The 19463-nt window shown below is 42.1% G+C and overlaps 1 protein-coding gene across 1 annotated transcript in view; it reads left to right on the top strand.

Moving 5' to 3' along the window:
* The window catches only part of GRM1 (glutamate metabotropic receptor 1), a 630972-nt gene that overhangs the window by 142150 nt on the left and 469359 nt on the right, over positions 1-19463 (top strand). Inside the window, exon 2 of the mRNA XM_033935628.1 lies at positions 12190-12439. Within this exon, the coding sequence (XP_033791519.1) occupies positions 12190-12439 (250 nt within the window). The remainder of the gene's footprint in view (positions 1-12189; positions 12440-19463) is intronic.

The following is a 19463-nucleotide window of genomic DNA, read 5'->3' as shown; positions in this document are numbered from 1 at the left end:
GCAGGAATGAGACGAAAGTCATATACAGCGGACTTTAAGCTTCAAGTCGTTGCGAAAGCTGAGGAAATAAGCAACCGGGCCGCAGCGAGAGAGTTCGATGTTGGAGAAACATCGGTGCGTGAATGGAGAAAAGATAAGAAGGAACTGGAGAAATGCAATCCGCGAAAACGGGCACATCGTGGGGCCAAACCAAAATGGCCTCAGCTGGAGGATGACTTGAAGCAGTGGATTCTGGCAAGAAGGGAACAAAATCAATCAGTCTCTACTGTTGCGATTCAGATGAAGGCAAAACTACTTGCCAATGGAAGAGGAATACCCGACTTCAAAGCTGGCTTCACATGGATCTCAAAATTTATGAAAAGGAACGGACTATCAGTTAGAATGAGAACAACTGTTGGCCAGCGACTTCCAGATGACTGGCAGCAAAAATTGATTGATTTCCATGACTTTGTCGCCAAAGAAATATCTGAACTTGGCATCACTGCAAAGGACGTCATCAACATGGATGAAATTCCAATGGCATTCGACATTCCAGCGACAAGAACCATAGCCCCCACAGGTACTAAATCTGTTGCCATCACCACAACTGGGCATAAAAGAACGTGTTTTACAGTCGTTCTTGGTTGCTCAGCTAGCGGGGTTAAGTTAAAGCCCATGCTCATTTTCAAAAGGGTCACTATGCCCCGTGAAAAGCTGCCCACCAGTGTGGTTGTGCACTGCAAGAAGAAGGGATGGATGGACTGCGATGTAATGAGATTGTGGGTAGATAAATGCTTTAGGGCAAGACAGGGTGGATTCTTTGCAAAAAAATCCTTGTTAATTTTTGATGCCATGGCTGCCCACAAAGAAAAAAATGTTCAGGCCTACATTAATTCTACTTGTGCCCACATCGCTGTGATACCTGGAGGCCTGACGTGTAAGCTGCAGCCACTTGACATCGCAGTGAATCATCCATTCAAGACTTTTATTAGAAAGGAGTGGGAGGAGTGGATGCAGAGCGGCACGCACGAGTACACACCCGCGGGGCGGCTGAAGCGGGCAACTTTCACAGAAGTCTGCAAGTGGGTGGCTTCAGCATGGGACAAAATAACACCAGATACCATTCGAAACGGATTTAGAAAAGCAGGCATTGTTTATGAAACCAATGACACTACGGGTACTACCAGTGCAGCGGAAGGAGGCAACAACACAGCGATGATGATGACGATGATGACGATATCACTTCGGAAATAAACGAGGATCGTCTGCAGGCCATGCTCACTTTATTTAATGACGATGATGACAATTCGGATTTTGATGGATTCAAGGATTCAGATGACTGTGATGATGATGACTGAATAAACCTGTAAACTTTGTTTATTTACAACTTTACCGTAATTACGGTAACTGTATTTAGATTATTTTGTCCTCGATACTTCGTTTGATCTACCGGTTAATGTTATAGTTTATAAGAATGAACATGTGATTTCTGTTCTTGTTGCTGAATTCACACTCACTAACTCTAGATTAAAAGTTATACGGTTGTTTATAAGAATGAACAGTTTTTTTCTTTTCACGTGTTTGGTTGGAGGGTGTGTGAATGGTGCGTGAGTTCTCCTATGTCTGGTTGAGGTGGATTGAATTACCGGTATTTAGCTGAAGAAATTATGGTAGTTAAACACACCCCCCCCCCCCCCATTCCACACACATTACGGTAATTCTCTTCCATTTTTGTTCCCATTATAAAAAACACTGATAAGTTTCCAGAAAAAAATACATTAAAATAAGAAGTGAAAACAAAGGCCCCTACAGATGAGAACATAACATAAGAATAGCCTAACTGGGTCAGTCCAATGGTCCATCATGCCCAGTAGCCCATTCTCATGGTAGCCAATCCAGGTCACTAATACCTGGTCAAAACCCAAAGAATAGCAAACATTCCATGCTACGGATCCAGGGCAAGCAGACGCTTCCCCCATGTCTTAATAACAGACTATGGACTTTTCCTCCAGGAATTTGTCCAAACCTTTTTAAAACCAGCAACGCTATCTGCTTTTACCATAACTTAAATCTTTCCTTCCAAACAGAGACCTTGCTAGATGTCAAATACAGAAAGAACAAGGTAACTTCACAAGGACTTAGCTGTGCAGGAAATGTGAATCTCCTCATAAACCCACCATATAGTGCAAAAATGTGCAAAGGTCTGTTTTTTTCTTTCGATCACTACATAGCCTAATGCCACACAAATATATTCTGAAGGTCAATGCTAAGGTTAACAAAGTTTCCTTCCTTGGACCACAAGGAGATACTGACAAACCACTAGAAGAGATCCCAAAACAACTATGCAGGCACAACACCACTCAGTGTGTGAACCAGTTCAGTGGAGTGGACTATGGTAACTGGGGGGTGGAAATGGACCCGGAGTTTTCTCAGCAGAATTTCCCAGAACATCTCTTCCTCTCAACACATTGACACGCTGGCGGGTTTATTTTATAGCTTTTTCACTCCCTTCAGTCTGCCTGTCCCCCCTTGAAGTCCTGTCCCCCCTTGAAGTCCTGCCTGTCCCCCCTTGAAGTCCTGTCCCCCCTTGAAGTCCTGTCCCCCCTTGAAGTCCTGCCTGTCTCCCCTTGAAGTCCTGTCCCCCCTTGAAGTCCTGCCTGTCCCCCCTTGAAGTCCTGTCCCCCCTTGATGTCCTGTCCCCCCTTGAAGTCCTGTCCCCCCTTGAAGGTCTGCCTGTCCCCCCTTGAAGTCCTGTCCCCCCTTGAAATCCTGTCCCCCCTTGAAAGTCTGCCTGTCCCCCCTTGAAGTCCTGTCCCCCCTTGAAGGTCTGCCTGTCCCCCCTTGAAGTCCTGTCCCCCCTTGAAGTCCTGTCCACATCCTGAAAGCCTGATGTCCCCCCCCGATGCCCGATTCATCATCCGGAAGGACCACTCGCACCCCCACCGTGTGCACTCCCACCCCGATGGACCGCTCGCACCTCCACAGCCTCCCCCCCTCCCCCATGGAGAAGCTGTCTATCTTGTTTCCGGATGCCAGTGAGCCCAGCTGTTTCCTCTGCCGGCGGTCCTGCCCCTTCTCTGAGCCCTGCGCTATGCTGCTTCCTCTTCCGGCGGTCCCGCCCTTTCTCTGATGTCAGAGAAAGGGCGGGACCACCGGAAGAGGAAGCAGCGCAGCAGGGCTCAGAGAAGGGGCAGGACCGCCGGCAGAGGAAACAGCTGGGCTCACTGGCATCTAGAAACAAGGTTCTCCATGGGGGAGGGGGGGAGACTGTGGGGGTGCGAGTGGTTCTTCGGGTGGGAGTGCGAGCGGTCCATCGGGGTGGGAGTGCGAGCGGTGGGGGTGCGAGCGGTCCTTCCGGATGATGAATCGGGCGTCGGCCGAGGTGGGAACTATGTAAAAAAAATTTTATATACCGCGCTCACGCGTATACCGCGCAAGGTTATGCACGGTTTGTAAAAACATGTATAACGCGCGCATTATATGCGTGAAAATACGGTAATAGACATAAGAGAAGCTCACACTTGAACTTTGTCTCCCCACTGGTTAGAGGATGCAAACTTAAAAAATATAATCAACATCTTTTTTCGTATCAGGCAGCATTATGGGGTAAAGATTTGGAAAAACTGCTCTTGCTTACTAATACTTATGAGGAATTTAGGAGACACCTAAAAACATATTTGTTCCTGAAGCATTTAGGTAACTGATTTCAAAATTTTATACAATGATTGATCTTTAAGGTTTTAGTTATGAGCTTTTAGCTTTGTAAGTTTTATTCAATCTGTAGCATTTTTAATTATTGTAAACCACATAGAACTTTACGGTCCTGCGGTATATAAACTTTTTATTATTATTCTAAATGTATGGGAACTACATTTTACTGTATGTATGTATTTATGCCACATACCATTTAGAGAGAAATGGCCCCCAACTATCCTAGAAACAGATGTCCTAAAGCCCAGCCCTCCCAGTTGTCACAGGACCTCTGTCACAGTGGGGCAGCCCACATATCTGTGTGTGTGCAGGCCATTGGAAGTCATATGTGAGCCTCACCTTGATATTTATGTGTACCGTAGTGGATGATAAATATCTACCCATTAAAATACGCAGTAAACATTGCAAGTGTAGAAAGCCCTCAGTCACAGGATCCCAGATTGGCATAAATGGGATTTAGGCAGTCAACTGGGTTTGCTTTGTTGCTCAATAAAAACAAAACTAAAATTACTTGCCATTAGATCTCAAAGACTAATCACGTCAAAGAATGATGCTTGTCTGGGCAGTGTATCCTTACGCACACGGATGCTCATAACATTGACCGACTCTTGCATTCCCAGCATTCTATTGCACCTTATTTGTTATTGTGTAGTTCTGACTAGAGTTTTTCTGACATTTCAATAAATATTTGATAGATACTTTTAGGGTATCTTTGGACTTTTTTCCAGGATTCATCCAGATACTATGTAGCTTTATTGCCACTTTTTGTTTCTGGTTTTGTGTGGATTTTTTCCCCTCTTTTGCTTCATTTAGCGGTTAGCATAGCTGGTTTTAAGAAAGGTTTGGACAATTTCCTGGAGGAAAAGTCCGTAGTCTGTTATTGAGAAAGACATGCTACTCTTTGGGTTTTGGCCAGGTACTAGGGACCTGGATTGGCCACCATGAGGACAGGCTACTGGGCTTGACAGACCATTGGTCTGACACAGTAAGCCTATTCTTATGTTCTTATGGTGGACCCAGGTTGGTGGGGAGGAAGGAAGAGATGCTAGATGAGAGGATATTTGATAGGTGAGGAAACTGAGGAAGGGAGCAGTGAGGAGAGGAATTGAGGGGGGCCCTGTCCTTAATTTCTGTCCTGGGTCCCAGCATACCCTGCTTGAAGGTCTCTAACACTTACCACTGCTGCTACCTTACAACTAATGGTAGTCACTGTTGAATACATATATTCAGCTCCACACACTATCTGACTATACTGAACAGATATAAATGTCACAGCCAATGTTGAATACTGGCCCACATAATTGCTATTAGTTGCTATTCTTCTTTCCTGTTACTTCAAGCATGTTTTATGGGTCTGGCTTATGCTGAAGCACAATTTAAAAGAATTTTGAATCCCGCACCATGACTAGTAGGATTCAAAGCAAAGGAAGAAAGGAAAAAAATTGTCAGTTTAATCATTTATTTGCAGAAATAGTTCTGCCAAGATTTCTTCCTTCAAAATATTTGCTAAAAGGGCAACATATCACCTTTTGAGGTGATGAAGGGCGTTTAGCCACTGTCCTCAGAATAATGAAAGGGAGAAGATGCTGATTTCCCTGCTTTAGTATTCAAGTCAAGCTCTATTTATTATTTCTTTTGCAAAACATGCACAAAGGTTTTATGGACTCCACTCTGCACACAAGAACGCCTGACCATGGGATACAAGGTCTCAAAGATAAATATACAGTAAAATCCACTGGCACCTGCCACCACAGCATTGTCAGAGGGCCTGATTTTCAAAGCTTGTTTCCCACTGAAATAGAGAGACCAATAGTAAAGCGATTTGTCCACATAATGTTGAGGATTATCTGAAGTTAACCAATCTTACATTTTGAATTTCCTATCTCAGAGTAGCAAATTTACTTTGAGATAGCTTATTCACAGATAATGAACTCTTCTGTTATGATATACCTTCTTTCTATAGTTACAATCAAAGTGATTTATATAGTATAGTATTATATAGTATATTCTTGGAAGACCGAGCTTTGATCGAGATAGTGGATGAATGCTTATGATGGATTTGTTGTTTAAGTTATCTTGTGCGATTCTTGGGCTCACTCAGTTGTGAGGAGATGTCCTAAATTTGAAAATGAAAATAGTCTCTCCTCTTCCAACTTACTTCGTTTTCCTGACCCCTTAGTATTTCGTCCCTCCAAGTTGATTCTCTGTTCTGAGAACTCTCTATCAGCCCCCTGCTATTTGAATTCTTTAGGAATGTCTCACCAATGGGCTGCAGGGGAGGGGGATGTGGGAGCAATAGCTACAGTAACAGTGCCTTTTTCTCTGCAGCCTATTGGTTGGCTAAGGTTCTTTAAGAATTTCTTGGGCTGCAGGGGAAGGGGAGACAGAAGTCATAGCTAAAAAGACAGAGCCTTAGCAACCTTGAGTGCTATTTTTTTTTCCTGCAGCCTATTGGCTGGCTAAGCTTCTGGGCTGCAGTCATCTTTGTATCTCTTTCCATGCCTCTCCCAGCTTGCATCAACTCTTCCCTCAGAAGCTCTTAGCTACAGAGAGAGTGCCTTAGCAACCTGCTTAGCACAGGATTATGGGATACCAATCATATGTCACTAGCAGAATAAGAAAATAAAGATCAATTCAAAGAGTATAAGAGGGGGCTTGTAACAAAAGACAAGTAGAGGAGGCTGCTAGGAATGGGCAGCCAAAAAACTGTAGTTTTAGGTCATTTGTTGGGAAATTTTAATTCATTTTTGGGTGACCCATTTTGTTATTAGAGGAACAAAGTTTTCTGCCAATACTCGTGCACACTGGTCCAGGTTCTCTATATAGTGTCGATATTGGTGGCCGCCAATCATGTGTCAATCATGTGTCTGTGTTGTGTAAAGGAATCACGCCTCTGGGAAAGATAAGTGCCAGAAATGTATGCCAGGATTTTTCAGGTTTACATTTCCGGCACCTGTCTTTGTCCCGAATTGTGCCTACATGTGTGATTTACGGCACCCAATGCCATTTCCAGTGTTACCCATGCCTATAGTGGCATTAGGCGCCAGTAGGCACGTCCAGAAGCACTTTAAATTTAATGTTATTTGCCGTTTCAAATGACATTTCCCTATTAACATAGGCACCGGTAGGGCACCTACCAGTGCCTATGTTAAGGCGCCATTTGTAGAATTTCCCCCACTGTTTTGTAAACAGTGTGAGAATTTTGGAAAAAAAACACATTATTATACAGAGACCTCCAGATTCTCTATACCGTGACTAAAGTTCTGTATGCAAATGAGTGCATATTCTGATTTGTAGATGCAACTTAGATGATAAGCCAATCCATGCTAATAAATACCAACTAACAAGCAATTATTGGAACTAATTAGAATTTATGCACACAGCTTTCAGTGTATTCTATGAGTGAAATGATGTGGTGGCTGTGTTAGTCCAGTTTACAAGGTAATATAAAGAAATAAAACAACAAAGGAAATAAGATAATACCTTTTTTATTGGACTAACGCAATGCATTGTATGATGAGCTTTTGAAGGTAACCTTTCTTCAGATCAGACAAATATCAGTATATATGAAGAAAACATGAAAGTATTTCGGGAATAGGAAGAGGGAGGGGTGATGGGCAGGAGACAGAGTGGTGACAGAGTAGTTTTAAATGTCTTTGTCATGGGAAAGAAAGCCCAACTCATTGTTAAGTCCTGTCTGGTAGGTATCAAAATATTTTATCATTTTGATTTCAAAGATTTTACGTTCATGGATTGTCTTAAAGTTCCCTTTTAGTATTCTTATCATAAAATCATTGGTGCCAGTGGTCACTTTATCCAAAGTGTTGTCCGACAGAAGTGACATCCTGGTTGGTATTGCAATTCTTAATATGATATCTATTTAGGTTGATTCTGGTCTTTAGAATTTGACTTATATCACCGACGTAACATGCCTCTTTGCACTTTTTGCACTGAGTGATGTATAACACATAGAAGATGAACGTGTGCAAGATTCCCTTTATGCTGAATGTTTTCCTATATGAGTGACTGTGGGATCCTTTGAGATGTGCTTGCACAGTTTGCAGTTTGTCACACCACAAGGATGTGTGCCATTCTCTTCTTCATGGCTTTGTGTGGGGAGCTTGCTTTTTACCAATTTTTGTTTCAAATTAGGTGGCTAACTAACACCGTATGAAACATTTCAATCCTCTGAAGCAACCCGCTCTACTCTGTAACACCTCTGGACATGTCCAGAAATCCTCTTCTGTAATCCGCCTTGACCTGCAAGATAATGGTGGAATAAAAATCACTAATGTAATGTAATAAATTCTAGTGTATGGATTATAAAAGAGGATGTGACCAGGAGACAGGCATGGGAGGGGCATGGGCATTCCTAATAGTTAGGCACACTGTTAGACAATCCGCCCAATTCATAGAAACATAGAAGATGACGGCAGAAATGGGCTACAGCCCATCAAGTCTGCCCACTCTGCTTACCCACCCCCTGTCTATGCCCTAATGACCCAATTTCCTTATCTTGACCCTCGTAGGGATCCCACATGGGTATCCCATTTATTTTTAAAGTCTGGCACGCTGTCTGCCTCGATCACCTGCACTGGAAGCTTGTTCCAATGATCAACCACTCTCTCTGTGAAGAAATACTTTCTGGTGTCGCCATGAAATTTTCCGCCCCTGAGTTTGAGCAGGTGCCCTCTTGTGGCCGAGGGTCCCTTGAGAAAGAAAATATCATCTTCCATTTCGACACGTCCCGTGAGGTACTTAAATGTTTCGATCATGTCTCCCCTCTCCATACGTTCCTCGAGAGTGTAGAGCTGCAATTTGTTCAGTCTCTCTTCGTATGAAAGACCCTTGAGCCCCGAGATCATCCTGGTGGCCGTCCGCTGAACCGATTCAATTCTGCGCACATTTTTACTGTAATGTGGCCTCCAGAATTGCACACAGTACTCCAGATGAGGTCTCACCATGGCCCTGTACAATGGCATTATAACTTCAGGCACTGGTGTAAATGCCACATTTAAATTTTACAATCATTAATAGTAAGAAAACTGAGTAACCATCATAAATTCCTTTGTCAACTCAAATACAGTGGTACCTTGGTTTAATTCGTTCCAGAAGCATGCTCGTAAACCAAAATACTCTTATATCAAAGTGAGTTTCCCCATAGGAAATAATGGAAACTCGCTTTGATACGTTTACACCCCCCGAGGCCAGCGGCGCTGCTCTATCCCCCCCCACGAGAACCGGCATTACTCCCCTCGAAGGCCCTCCTGTGATCTGGCACCCTCCCCCTGCGATCCGGCCCCCCCCCCCACTCATCCGGCACCCTCCCGCGATCTGGCACCCCCCCGCGATCTTGCACCCCCCCACTCATCCGGCACCCCCCTGTGATACGGCACCCCCCCCCCGTGATTCGGCACCCCCCGCTGTGATTCGGCACCCCCCCCACACTGCGATTCGGCACCCCCCCCCGCCGCTTCTTACTGTCATCTGGGCCTGGGCACTGGCATGTCCTGTGCGTTGGTTCCGGTGCCCGAAGATCGGCCTCCTCTTCTTGCTGGGCCTTGAGCATCTGTGCATGCTCAAGGCCTGCGAGTTCACGTTCTCTCCGAGATCTCTGACAATCTCGGAGAGAACGTGAACTCGCAGGCCTTGAGCATGCGCAGATGGATATTATTTAGGTATTTCTTCACCGAAAGGGTGGTTGATCATTGGAATGAACTTCTGCTTCAGGTGATTGAGGCCAGCAGCGTGCCAGATTTTAAAAGGAAATGGGATACACACGTGGGTTCTCTAGGGAGATAAAATCAAGGGGGGTAGGTCATTAGAGTGGGCAGACTTGTTGGCTATGGCCATTTTCTGCCGTCATCTTCTTCTTCTATGTTTCTTAAGATGATGAATAATGCTACTAAGGTTGTCATTGTGCGAGGGATGTAATGATGGGTTAATTCTTTGTGTGAATAGTAAGTAGCTTTTCTCTTTGTGTTTCTGATGCAGCAAATGACCTATGCAACAAGTAAATGGGCATATCATCCTATTTAGGGGAAAGAGTGAAAATTACACCACTAAAGTAGTAGACATTGCAACTCACTTAAAATGAAAATGAGAGGAAATGTGAAAACGAAACGTCATTTTTTTTCCTGGGACCTAAATAATATCCAATGAATAATTCATGATTTTCCATAGATATTTATTTATTTATTTTATTAAAAAATTTCTATACTGTTTAAAACTAAACGGTTGACATAATTTACATACATAATTTTGTAAAAACATGATAAAACACACACACAAACAATCATTAGAAATCATATCTGCGAACAATACCATCTACTATAATGCAGTTGGCTAAAAACTATAATGCAGTTGGCTAAAAACCAGTGGAACTGGGTCCGATTACCACTGCAGCTCCTTTTGACCCTGCGTAGGTCTCTTAACCTTCCATTATACCAAGTATAAAAACTTAGATTGTGAGCCCAGTAGGGACAGAGAAAGTACCTGCATATAATATGTTAAACCACTTTGGTTGTTCCACAGAAATGTGGTATTACCCCCTTAATGAAGAATATGATTGAAACATTTAAATATCCCCTTGGCATAGTTTCAAGTTCAAGTTTCAAGTTTATTAAAATTTGATGGTTCGCCTATTAAGACTAAGCGAATAACATAATAAAAGAATATTAGCATAGGACAATAAAACAAGTTATTTTACATTAAAAAAAAAAAATTTCAAAGGGCTACGACAAACTGACAATACAGACGTACTAAGATACATAAGGGAAAAAACATTAGGGAGTAAAAGTTACAAATTGTTGTTTCCTCGAGGGAAGAAAGGGGTATGATAAGGGTAGGGCCAAACGATTAGGTTGGGGTAAGATGTGTGAGGAGATATTGATTGTTTAACTGTACGCGGGAAAGGAGGCAGGTCTCTTTCAACTGAAAGGAAGCCCTGGAATAAGAGTGCATAAGATGAATTTAAAAGGGATAGAGTCAGAAGTAATTTAAGGAAATACTTCTTTTTGGAAAGGGTTGTGGATGTGTGGACCAACCTCCCAGTGGAGATGGTGGAGATGAGGACTGTATCTGAGTTCAAGAAAGTGTGGAACAGGCATGTGGGATCTCTTAGCGGGAGGAAGAGATAGTGGATGATATGAATGAGCTGTATAGCCTTTATCTTCTATCAGGGTGGATTTGATTTAAATTAAAGTATTTAAAATCATGATTTAAATCACTAGTCAGAAAGAATTGATTTAAATCATGGTTTTCTCCTTGTATTCAGTGCCACTCAGTATTGCCCCAAAAATGAATATTTGCTTGTTTCAACTCTTTATTTCTTCATAACAACTCTATCAAAATAATGGTAATATACAGTAATAACAAATATATTTTTGCTCAAATATGGCAATTCCTCAAGAGAATCTTCAAGAAATATGATGAAATCAAAACATTTACCAACCTGAAGATCTTGCCTGTTCAAATATGTTCCTGTTGTCATCTTCATCAAAGCACTTCTCATGATATTGTCTCATTGGGCCACCAGGCCTTGCATTTGTGTTTGCATTTTGCATGCATGCATGCCTTACCCATAGGTAGAGGAACTTCATTAAAATATTCCCAAACTGGGTCTCATTTATGGCCTCCTGCCATTATAGGTTTTCTCCTCCAAGGAAAGAATAATACGATAAACCTCAGGCTATACACACAAAGATCCCAAGACTTGTGGAGTATTCTGCTGAAAAGGTTTCACTTTCATTTGTACTGCTTGCCCCTCCCTTATCACACTAAGGGGTCCTTTTACTAAGATGCACTAGCTGTTTTAGCACATGCTAAATACTATTGCGTCCATTATATCCTATGGACGCATTAGCATTTAGCACACGCTAAAATGGCTAGCGCGTATTAGTAAAAGGACCCCTTAGTTCCTTGTGCAGATTATATAAACTTGGCACTTAAGAGGTAAGGGGTTGATTCTGTGTACATCGATTTGCAAAGGAACAATGGGGCTAAGATCTTTTTCTCAACTCTGTATATTTTATAACATTTTTGCTGTGAAGAAGAAGCATGTAATTTCTACAGATACAAATTCACAGCATTAAGAAATCCAAAATTAAGCATCTATGATAATATCTTCTAGAGTCTAGACAGAAAAATTGCCCCCAAATTATGTATGGATTCATTTACCCAAAAATGTAAACATTGCATGAATATAATAAAGCCTCATGCTACATAATTAAAAACTAGTCCTTATTTCATGATGAATAACTTTTGGTTTATAATGTATCTATCTTTAGATAAAAGCATATTATTTAAAACAATCCAACTGAGATTTTTTAAAAACCGATTTTTAAAAAAAACTTTTTAAAATTGATTTTTATCCACCCTGTCTGCTGTCATTTTTTCTGTTTCTATATGTCTGGTAGTGTTTCTACTTTGTTAGAAGAAAGGACACATCATGCGTTTACATCTTTGCTTATATTTTTCTTTATTTTTTTCTGGGACTAGGAAATTATGGAGAAGGTGGGATGGAAGCCTTCAAGGAACTAGCTGCCCAAGCAGGCCTGTGCATTGCTCACACTGATAAAATCTACAGCAATGCGGGAGAGAAGAGCTTTGATAGGCTGCTCAGAAAGCTTCGGGAGAGGCTGCCGAAGGCTCGCGTAGTGATTTGTTTCTGTGAAGGGATGACAGTAAGGGGAATCCTCATGGCGATGAGGCGTCTCGGAGTGGCTGGGGAATTCCTGCTTATTGGAAGGTAAGTCACAAGAATGGAGTTTTGCAAAGCTGGTTGCGATGTTGCCATTTTAAACCAACAAACCATCATTTTATCACTTTTAAATATATTTTAAAATGTACTAGTATTGTAATAAATAACAATTCAACACAGATATGAGAAAAAAAAAAATAAAGCAGTTTGAAAGGAGGAAAAGACAGAAAAGTGAGGCAATTTTAACTGGATCAAAAACATATCTTCTTCTGTCAAATGTATCCTCATATGAGGGGCCATGAAACTTACAAGTTATTCTACACATTTCTTGAGACATTTCATTTCAATGATATTAAATGAAACGAAAAGTGTCAAGAAAAGTGTGGAATAACTTGTAAGTTTCATGGCTCCACATCATGCTCTTTTTGATTGGGCTGCCATTTTTTAAATTCATGCTCTTGAGTCCTGTGATTTTTTTTTTTTTTTTTGTGCCGCTCTAACAGCAATTAGTATGTTGCATATTGAAATGAGAGAGGAGTTAAGAGCAAACGTTTAAATTGGGACTGCCCAGTATTCAGCTGGACTATCCCTGTAACTACAAGTATTGAAAATCTATATACAACTTTAAACTGCCACCAGTTATATATATTCAGCTGGCTGCTAGTGTTGTTGAATTTCTGGGTTTGCAGAACTAGCTAATGAATAGCTGACTAAAGACCCCTTTTACAAAGCTGTGGTAATGATTCTCCCACAACAAATTCACCAAAGCCCATTCGATTCCAATGGGCTTTGGTGCATTTGCTGAGGGAGAATTGCTACTGCAGCTTTGTTAAAGGGACCCTAAGCACTTAAACAGCTATGGGGCATTGAATAAAAATAGGACTGACTTTTATGTGGTGGCCTTGGCTGGTGAAGTTCTGAATACTGGTTTGTCTTTAAGCACTAATTCGTCATTTTTACTGGCACTAACCAGTTAAGTGCTGCTGAAAATGACCGTTTAGACCTGAACAGGCAATTTAATTGGTCAGGAACCATTTTTGGCCTGTTAAATTAGTTTGAATATTGACCCAATTTTAACAATTTTGTATTTTTATAGAATTGTTGAAGGATGACCATTTGAGTCTTTATCTGCCGTCATCTACTATGTTACTATGATCATGATTGTACAGTTGAATTATCAAAATTTTTAAGGAGGAAACTGAAGGATTGGGGACCTGAAAATAAATGGGGGGGGGGGGGCTTATACTCTTACACAACCCTCATTCTGACCCAAAACACATCCCATTTCTCAAACACTTGACATTGGCTATTATTCCTATTGGCTATTATTAGCCAAAGACATATGTAGAACGGCTGTAGATTTTTTAGGGGCTTATACGGCTAATACAGCTCTAACCACTCCACTACATTTGAATATCAGCCTTGGGAAATGTCAAAACCATCCCTGATTCACAAACAGGCCTGGTTTTCAGGGAAGACAAAATATGCCAAATAAGAGCATTCTAAGGCAAAATGCATGCAAATATGCTTGATGGATATTCCTTGTAGATCTAATATAATCTAATCTGAATTTCTAGATTGCACTCTTTTTGGCATGCAATGAGTTTGAAGGCGCCAACACGACTTGCAGCTGTTAGATTTACGTTCTCCGAGCTATTGTTGTCTGTATATCCCCTGAGGAAAGCAGGTCACACTGCTGAAACTTGGATCCTAGTTAGGACCTTAGCTTTCTAACACCATTGATAAGACTACAGTGGTGCCTCGCATAACGAACGCCTCGCACAGCGAACGCTGCGCACAACGAACTTCATGTCTTGCTTCCTACAACGAACTTCGTTTCACACAACGAAGTCGCCCGCGCTGCATCCTTCCGCGCAGGCACTGCGCTTAACTGCCCTCTCTCCGCCTGGCTCCCTGTGCAGTGGCGGACCGTCGGCTCGCAGGGGCCCGGCGCCTACTGCTGATGCGTTGGGGGGGGGGCGGAGCTACTCTCGCCGCTTCCCCGATGTTAGAAAAAAAAAAAAATGAACAGTTAAGTCCCAGTTTTTGCCGCTGAGACTCTGCCCTCTCTCACTGTAATATTAGACTCTACTTAGTCTGTCTTTAAATTTAAAAAATGTGTGTTGTTTTAAAAAACAATTATGTTTTTAGATGTATCTAAATAAAAATAATAACAAAAAATTTATCTTTTTTTATGTCATCTTAGCATATTTTATGCTGCAGAACGAATTATTTTTTTTAACATGTATTGTTATGGGAAAACGCGTTTCACATAACGAACTTTTCGCATAACAAACTTGCTCCTGGAACCAATTAAGTTCGTTGTGTGAGGCACCACTGTATTTTTGTCAATAAAGACATTATTGGTTGATTAAGCTATCTCACTTGCCTTTTCTCTGTTGTTCTGATAGATAGCACTTATCCAGTACAGGTTAAAGGCGAGTAAAAGTTAAGAGGTCCAAAGGTATTTATTTATTCATTCAATTTTCTATACCGTTCGCCCAGGGGAACTCAGAACAGTTTACATGAATTTATTTGGGTGCTGAAGCATTTTCCCTGTCTGTCCCAGTGGGCTCACAATCTATCTAATGTACCTGGGACAATTGAGGGATTAAGGGCTCCTTTTACTAAGCCGCGTTAGCGTTTTTAGTGCACGCAGCATTTTAGCGTGCGCTGAACCCGCGCTACGCAGCTAGAACTAACACCAGCTCAATGCTGGCATTAAGGTCTAGTGCGCGCCGCAATTTTGCACGCAGTATTCCGCGCGTTAAAGCCCTAACGCGGCTTAGTAAAAGGAGCCCTAAGTGACTTGCCCAGGGTCACAAGGAGCAGCGTGGATTTGAACCCACAACCTCAGGGTGCTGAGGCTGTAGCTTTGACCACTGCGCCAGTTGCATCTCATCGTTGAGAGAAGGTAATTCCTTGCAAGCGGAGGGCAGAAGGGGGTAGGGTATACAGTTACATAGAGAGGGTAGTAATTCCAGACTCACAGATGGGAGAGAGGGGCGTAGCCATAAAGTCAAATAGAGGTGAAGGAATAAAGATGATTCTTAGCTAGGTAAGCAGGGAAAGCTACTGAGCAATAAGGAATTTCTCAAAGAAGTGTGTTTTCGGGTTCTTCCTAAAGAAGACGTAGTTTATCTCTGTCCTTATGGATGTGGGGAGGCTGTTCCAGCTTCTTGTGGCTATGTAAATGAACAGTGCATTAAATAATTTTTATATTTCACTCCTTTGGGGGAGGGGACGAACAGTTGACAAGTGCCGTTGATATTCTGAAAATTAATCTTGTTTCATGTCCGCGTGGAAATAGTTGGACAACCTGGTTTAACAGGTAAAGCTCAATTTCACAGCTAGGAAGCAAAGAAAACAAATGCCAGCACAGCTAATTACACTCTTGTTGGCTGCCAAGAGTCTAATCCACTAAGGCGTCAATTCTATAAATTCTTGCCAAGGTTTAGGTGTCCCTATGCTATGTGCTTAGTGCAAATTCTAAAATAACATCTTGGTGACAAAATGCCTGTGACATGGTAAAACAAGTGCTATAGGGGAGGGTCCTGCAAATAAAACCTGAACACACTTTGCAAATGAACAGAAAGTGTTCATTGGCATACAAACCGTGCCTGTTGCCTCACAGGTACAGGGAATGGTGGTGTCAGGTCAAAAGCGTGCCGGGACAAAGGCGCGCGCCGCAGAAAATTACAGTTTTTTACGGCTCCGACGGGGGGTATGGGGGGGAATCCCCCCACTTTACTTAATAGAGATTGCGCCGCATTGTGGGGGCATTGAGGGGGGGTGTGGGGGGTTGTAACCCCCCACATTTTACTGAAAACTTCACTTTTTCCCTGTTTTTAGGGAAAAAGTTAAGTTTACAGTAAAATGTGGAGGGTTACAACCCCCCAAACCCCCCCCAACGCCAGCGCGATCTCTATTAAGTAAACTGGGGGAGCTCCCCAAGAAAAAACCCCGTCGGAGCCCCTAAAAACTGTAATTTTCTTCGGCGCGCGCCTCCGTCTTGCGCTCAGTTGTCGGCGCATGCCTTTGTCTTTCGCGGGGTTGTCTATGAACCGGGAATGGTTATACTTAAACCAACAAAAAGAAGGGGGACTAAGGTTCTAGTTTACAGGAACAAACTATGCTTTTTTTGACTAGCCACTGCCATTCCCAAACACAGGGTCTGCAGCCCTGTGTCTATCATCCAAGTCTGGTTATAGCCAGCTCCTAGAATAAAGTCACAGCTCCAAAAATAGTAGCTTACTCCAGCCAGGCAGCATGTGGGAAACAGTCCAGAACAGGGGTGTCAAAGTCCCTCCTCGAGGGCCGCAATCCAGTCGCAAATAGATCTCATGCATATTCATTGGGGAAATCCTGAAAACCTGACTGGATTGCGGTCCTCGAGGAGGGACTTTGACACCCCTGGTCTAGAATATCAGGTCAGAACCCTCCTTTCCTCTCTTCTTTAGTTCTAATCTAATCTAATCAGTAGTCTTATATTTTGCTATTTTTCAATTCAGATTCAGAGCAGATCACAACAATAATAATAATAATAATAACAGTTTATATACTGCAGGACCGTGAAGTTCTATGCGGTTTACAATGATTAAAAAGATGCTACAAATTGAGTGGAACATACATAGTTAGGAATTGTGGCTAACAGTTTAGGAATCAGATTTAAGGGAGAGATTGTGATGGGAGCGATTCTCCAGATTCGTTGCCTAGGTTACCTAAGAAGAACCCTACATTAAGGAGAACACATATATTTAAATATTATTGCACAAAAAGGCAAAATATCAAGAATAACATTTATCAAAAAAAGTATGTCTTGGGGGCGTGGCTTGAGCCCGATCGAGATGGCGGCTTGAGCGTTGTGCTCCCACACCCGACTGACAGAATCAGTTAAAATAATCTTTTCACCTTTATTTTTCGGCACTGCTACAACCCTCCCGAAATCGCTAATCACTCAGAGGAGCTGCAGTATCTGTCGGGGAAAACGATCGGGGCTGGCGAGATGTCAGACAAAAAAATAAACAAGCGCCACAAGCCCGACCCGGCCTCCCCTTCGAAAACGCCACTTCCGGTTTCGGCGGCCGACTCCACTCGTGAAATTCTCGCTGAACTCAGAGAATTAAAAGAGCTGGTTACAGACACCAAACAAAGCACTGAAGAAATAAATGAGAAAATCACCACCCTCACTGAAGAATTTACTCATATGCAGTCAAGGGTAGATACCCTCGAAAACAAAATGGAGGCGACCACGTTGCAATTGTCTGAGCTGCGCCGTCAACACACCCGAATTGCCACGCTGGAGCAAGAAATGGAAGATCAAGGTAACAGATCTCGACGCTGTAATATAAGATTATTAGGTCTGCCAGAAAATGGTAGAGATTCTGAGCTTATTGCAGTACTAGAAGACCTAATACCCAAAGTGCTGGATATCACTTTCACACGTGCCTTCGAGATAGAGCGTGCCCATCGTGTGCCGTCTAATCGCCTCCCCGCTGACCGAAGACCTAGGCCAGTGGTTATGAAAGTGCTACGCTATCAACATGTTCTACAAGTCATGCAGAAAGCAAAAATTAAATCTCCAATTCAGCACGAAGGAAACACCTTGCTGTTTGTTCCAGATTTGAGCAAGACCACTGCACACCGACGCAAGTCCCTGTTGGCTTACAGACCGCAGCTGAAAGCTCTAAATGCTAGATTTGGTTTGATGTATCCAGCTCGAATGAGAGTCACCTTACATAACAACACTAAAGACTTCACCAGCCCAGAGGATTTGGCTACCTTCATAGAACAGCATTCACCCACCCCGATTAACCAGGTCTAAGAGAATGACTGAGCATATAAAGTATAGTTCATATATACATTGGTATGAGTGACTAAACTCATTGCATACATTTCAATGTGTTTTACTAAAGCTGTTAGGTCCTATTGTTTATGGCTCTGTTAATAACTTTGCGATGGGAGGGTATTGGCGAGGGTTGAAATCTATGATTCTTTTCATTTTATAGGTTCCTTCTGTAAGAGGGTGTGGGGTAGCCGGGTACAGGTTGCTGTTTTGATGTTACTCAGACACACCCACAATGTTTGTTGCAGGCGAAGTAGCTTTCGCCATAGCAGTATCGAGGTGCTTTACTTCAGCTGTGCCAATCTGTATTGTTTTATTTTCTATGCTGACAGCTAACAAAACAAACATATATACTGTCTTATTATGTTTACTTTCTCATCTTTTGATACATTTCAAACTTTCTGCTGTGAATATATGTCTCATACTAATATCCAAGTCTAATGACACTTAATATTGTCTCTTTGAACACGAAAGGTCTCAATAATCAAATTAAATTGAAAAAAATCATAACATATTTAGAAGGTCAACAGCCAGATGTTATCTTGTTACAGGAGACCCACTTAGATTCGACTGCTTCTGCAAAAGTTCATGTGTCATGGGCATTACCCCCGATGTACTCACCCGCTATTGACAAAAAAGGTGGAGTAATCACATTGATTAGGAAAAAAAGAGAGATCTCTATAATATCTACAACTACAGATTTAAATGGCAGATGGGTTAAGGTTCACTTTAAACACTTAGATACAGATTATTGTATCCTTAATGTATACGGGCCGAATGTAGATTCTCCTGAGTTCTTTCATTCATTACAAGAATCATTATTGGAGGATGTTGGCTCACAACTGATAATAGCAGGAGATTTTAATCTCATTTTGAACCCCACAAATGATAGGAAATCCTCATGTGTATACAAAAAAACCAAAGCTTGGTATGCTTTACGTAATATGATGGAGGATATTAATTTATTAGACATCTGGCGTCACCTACACAAGAACGTGAATTCATACACTTATTTTTCTCCTCCTCATTCATCATATTCACGGATAGATTTTTTCCTGATAAGTGAAGCTATGACTAATACAATATTGAAAGCGGAAATTTTTCCTATCCTAGTCTCGGACCATGCTGCCATCTCCCTACAGATCAAACAGACACTTCCAAAGACAACAACCTCTCAATGGAGGTTTAATAATGCTCTGCTTTTGGATCCAACATTCTGCGCACAAA

Source organism: Geotrypetes seraphini, chromosome 3, assembly GCF_902459505.1.
Source record: "Geotrypetes seraphini chromosome 3, aGeoSer1.1, whole genome shotgun sequence".
Taxonomy (NCBI): Eukaryota; Metazoa; Chordata; class Amphibia; order Gymnophiona; family Dermophiidae; genus Geotrypetes; species Geotrypetes seraphini.
Note: the sequence above shows the minus strand (reverse complement) of the source record. Positions and strands in the feature narration are given on the sequence as shown.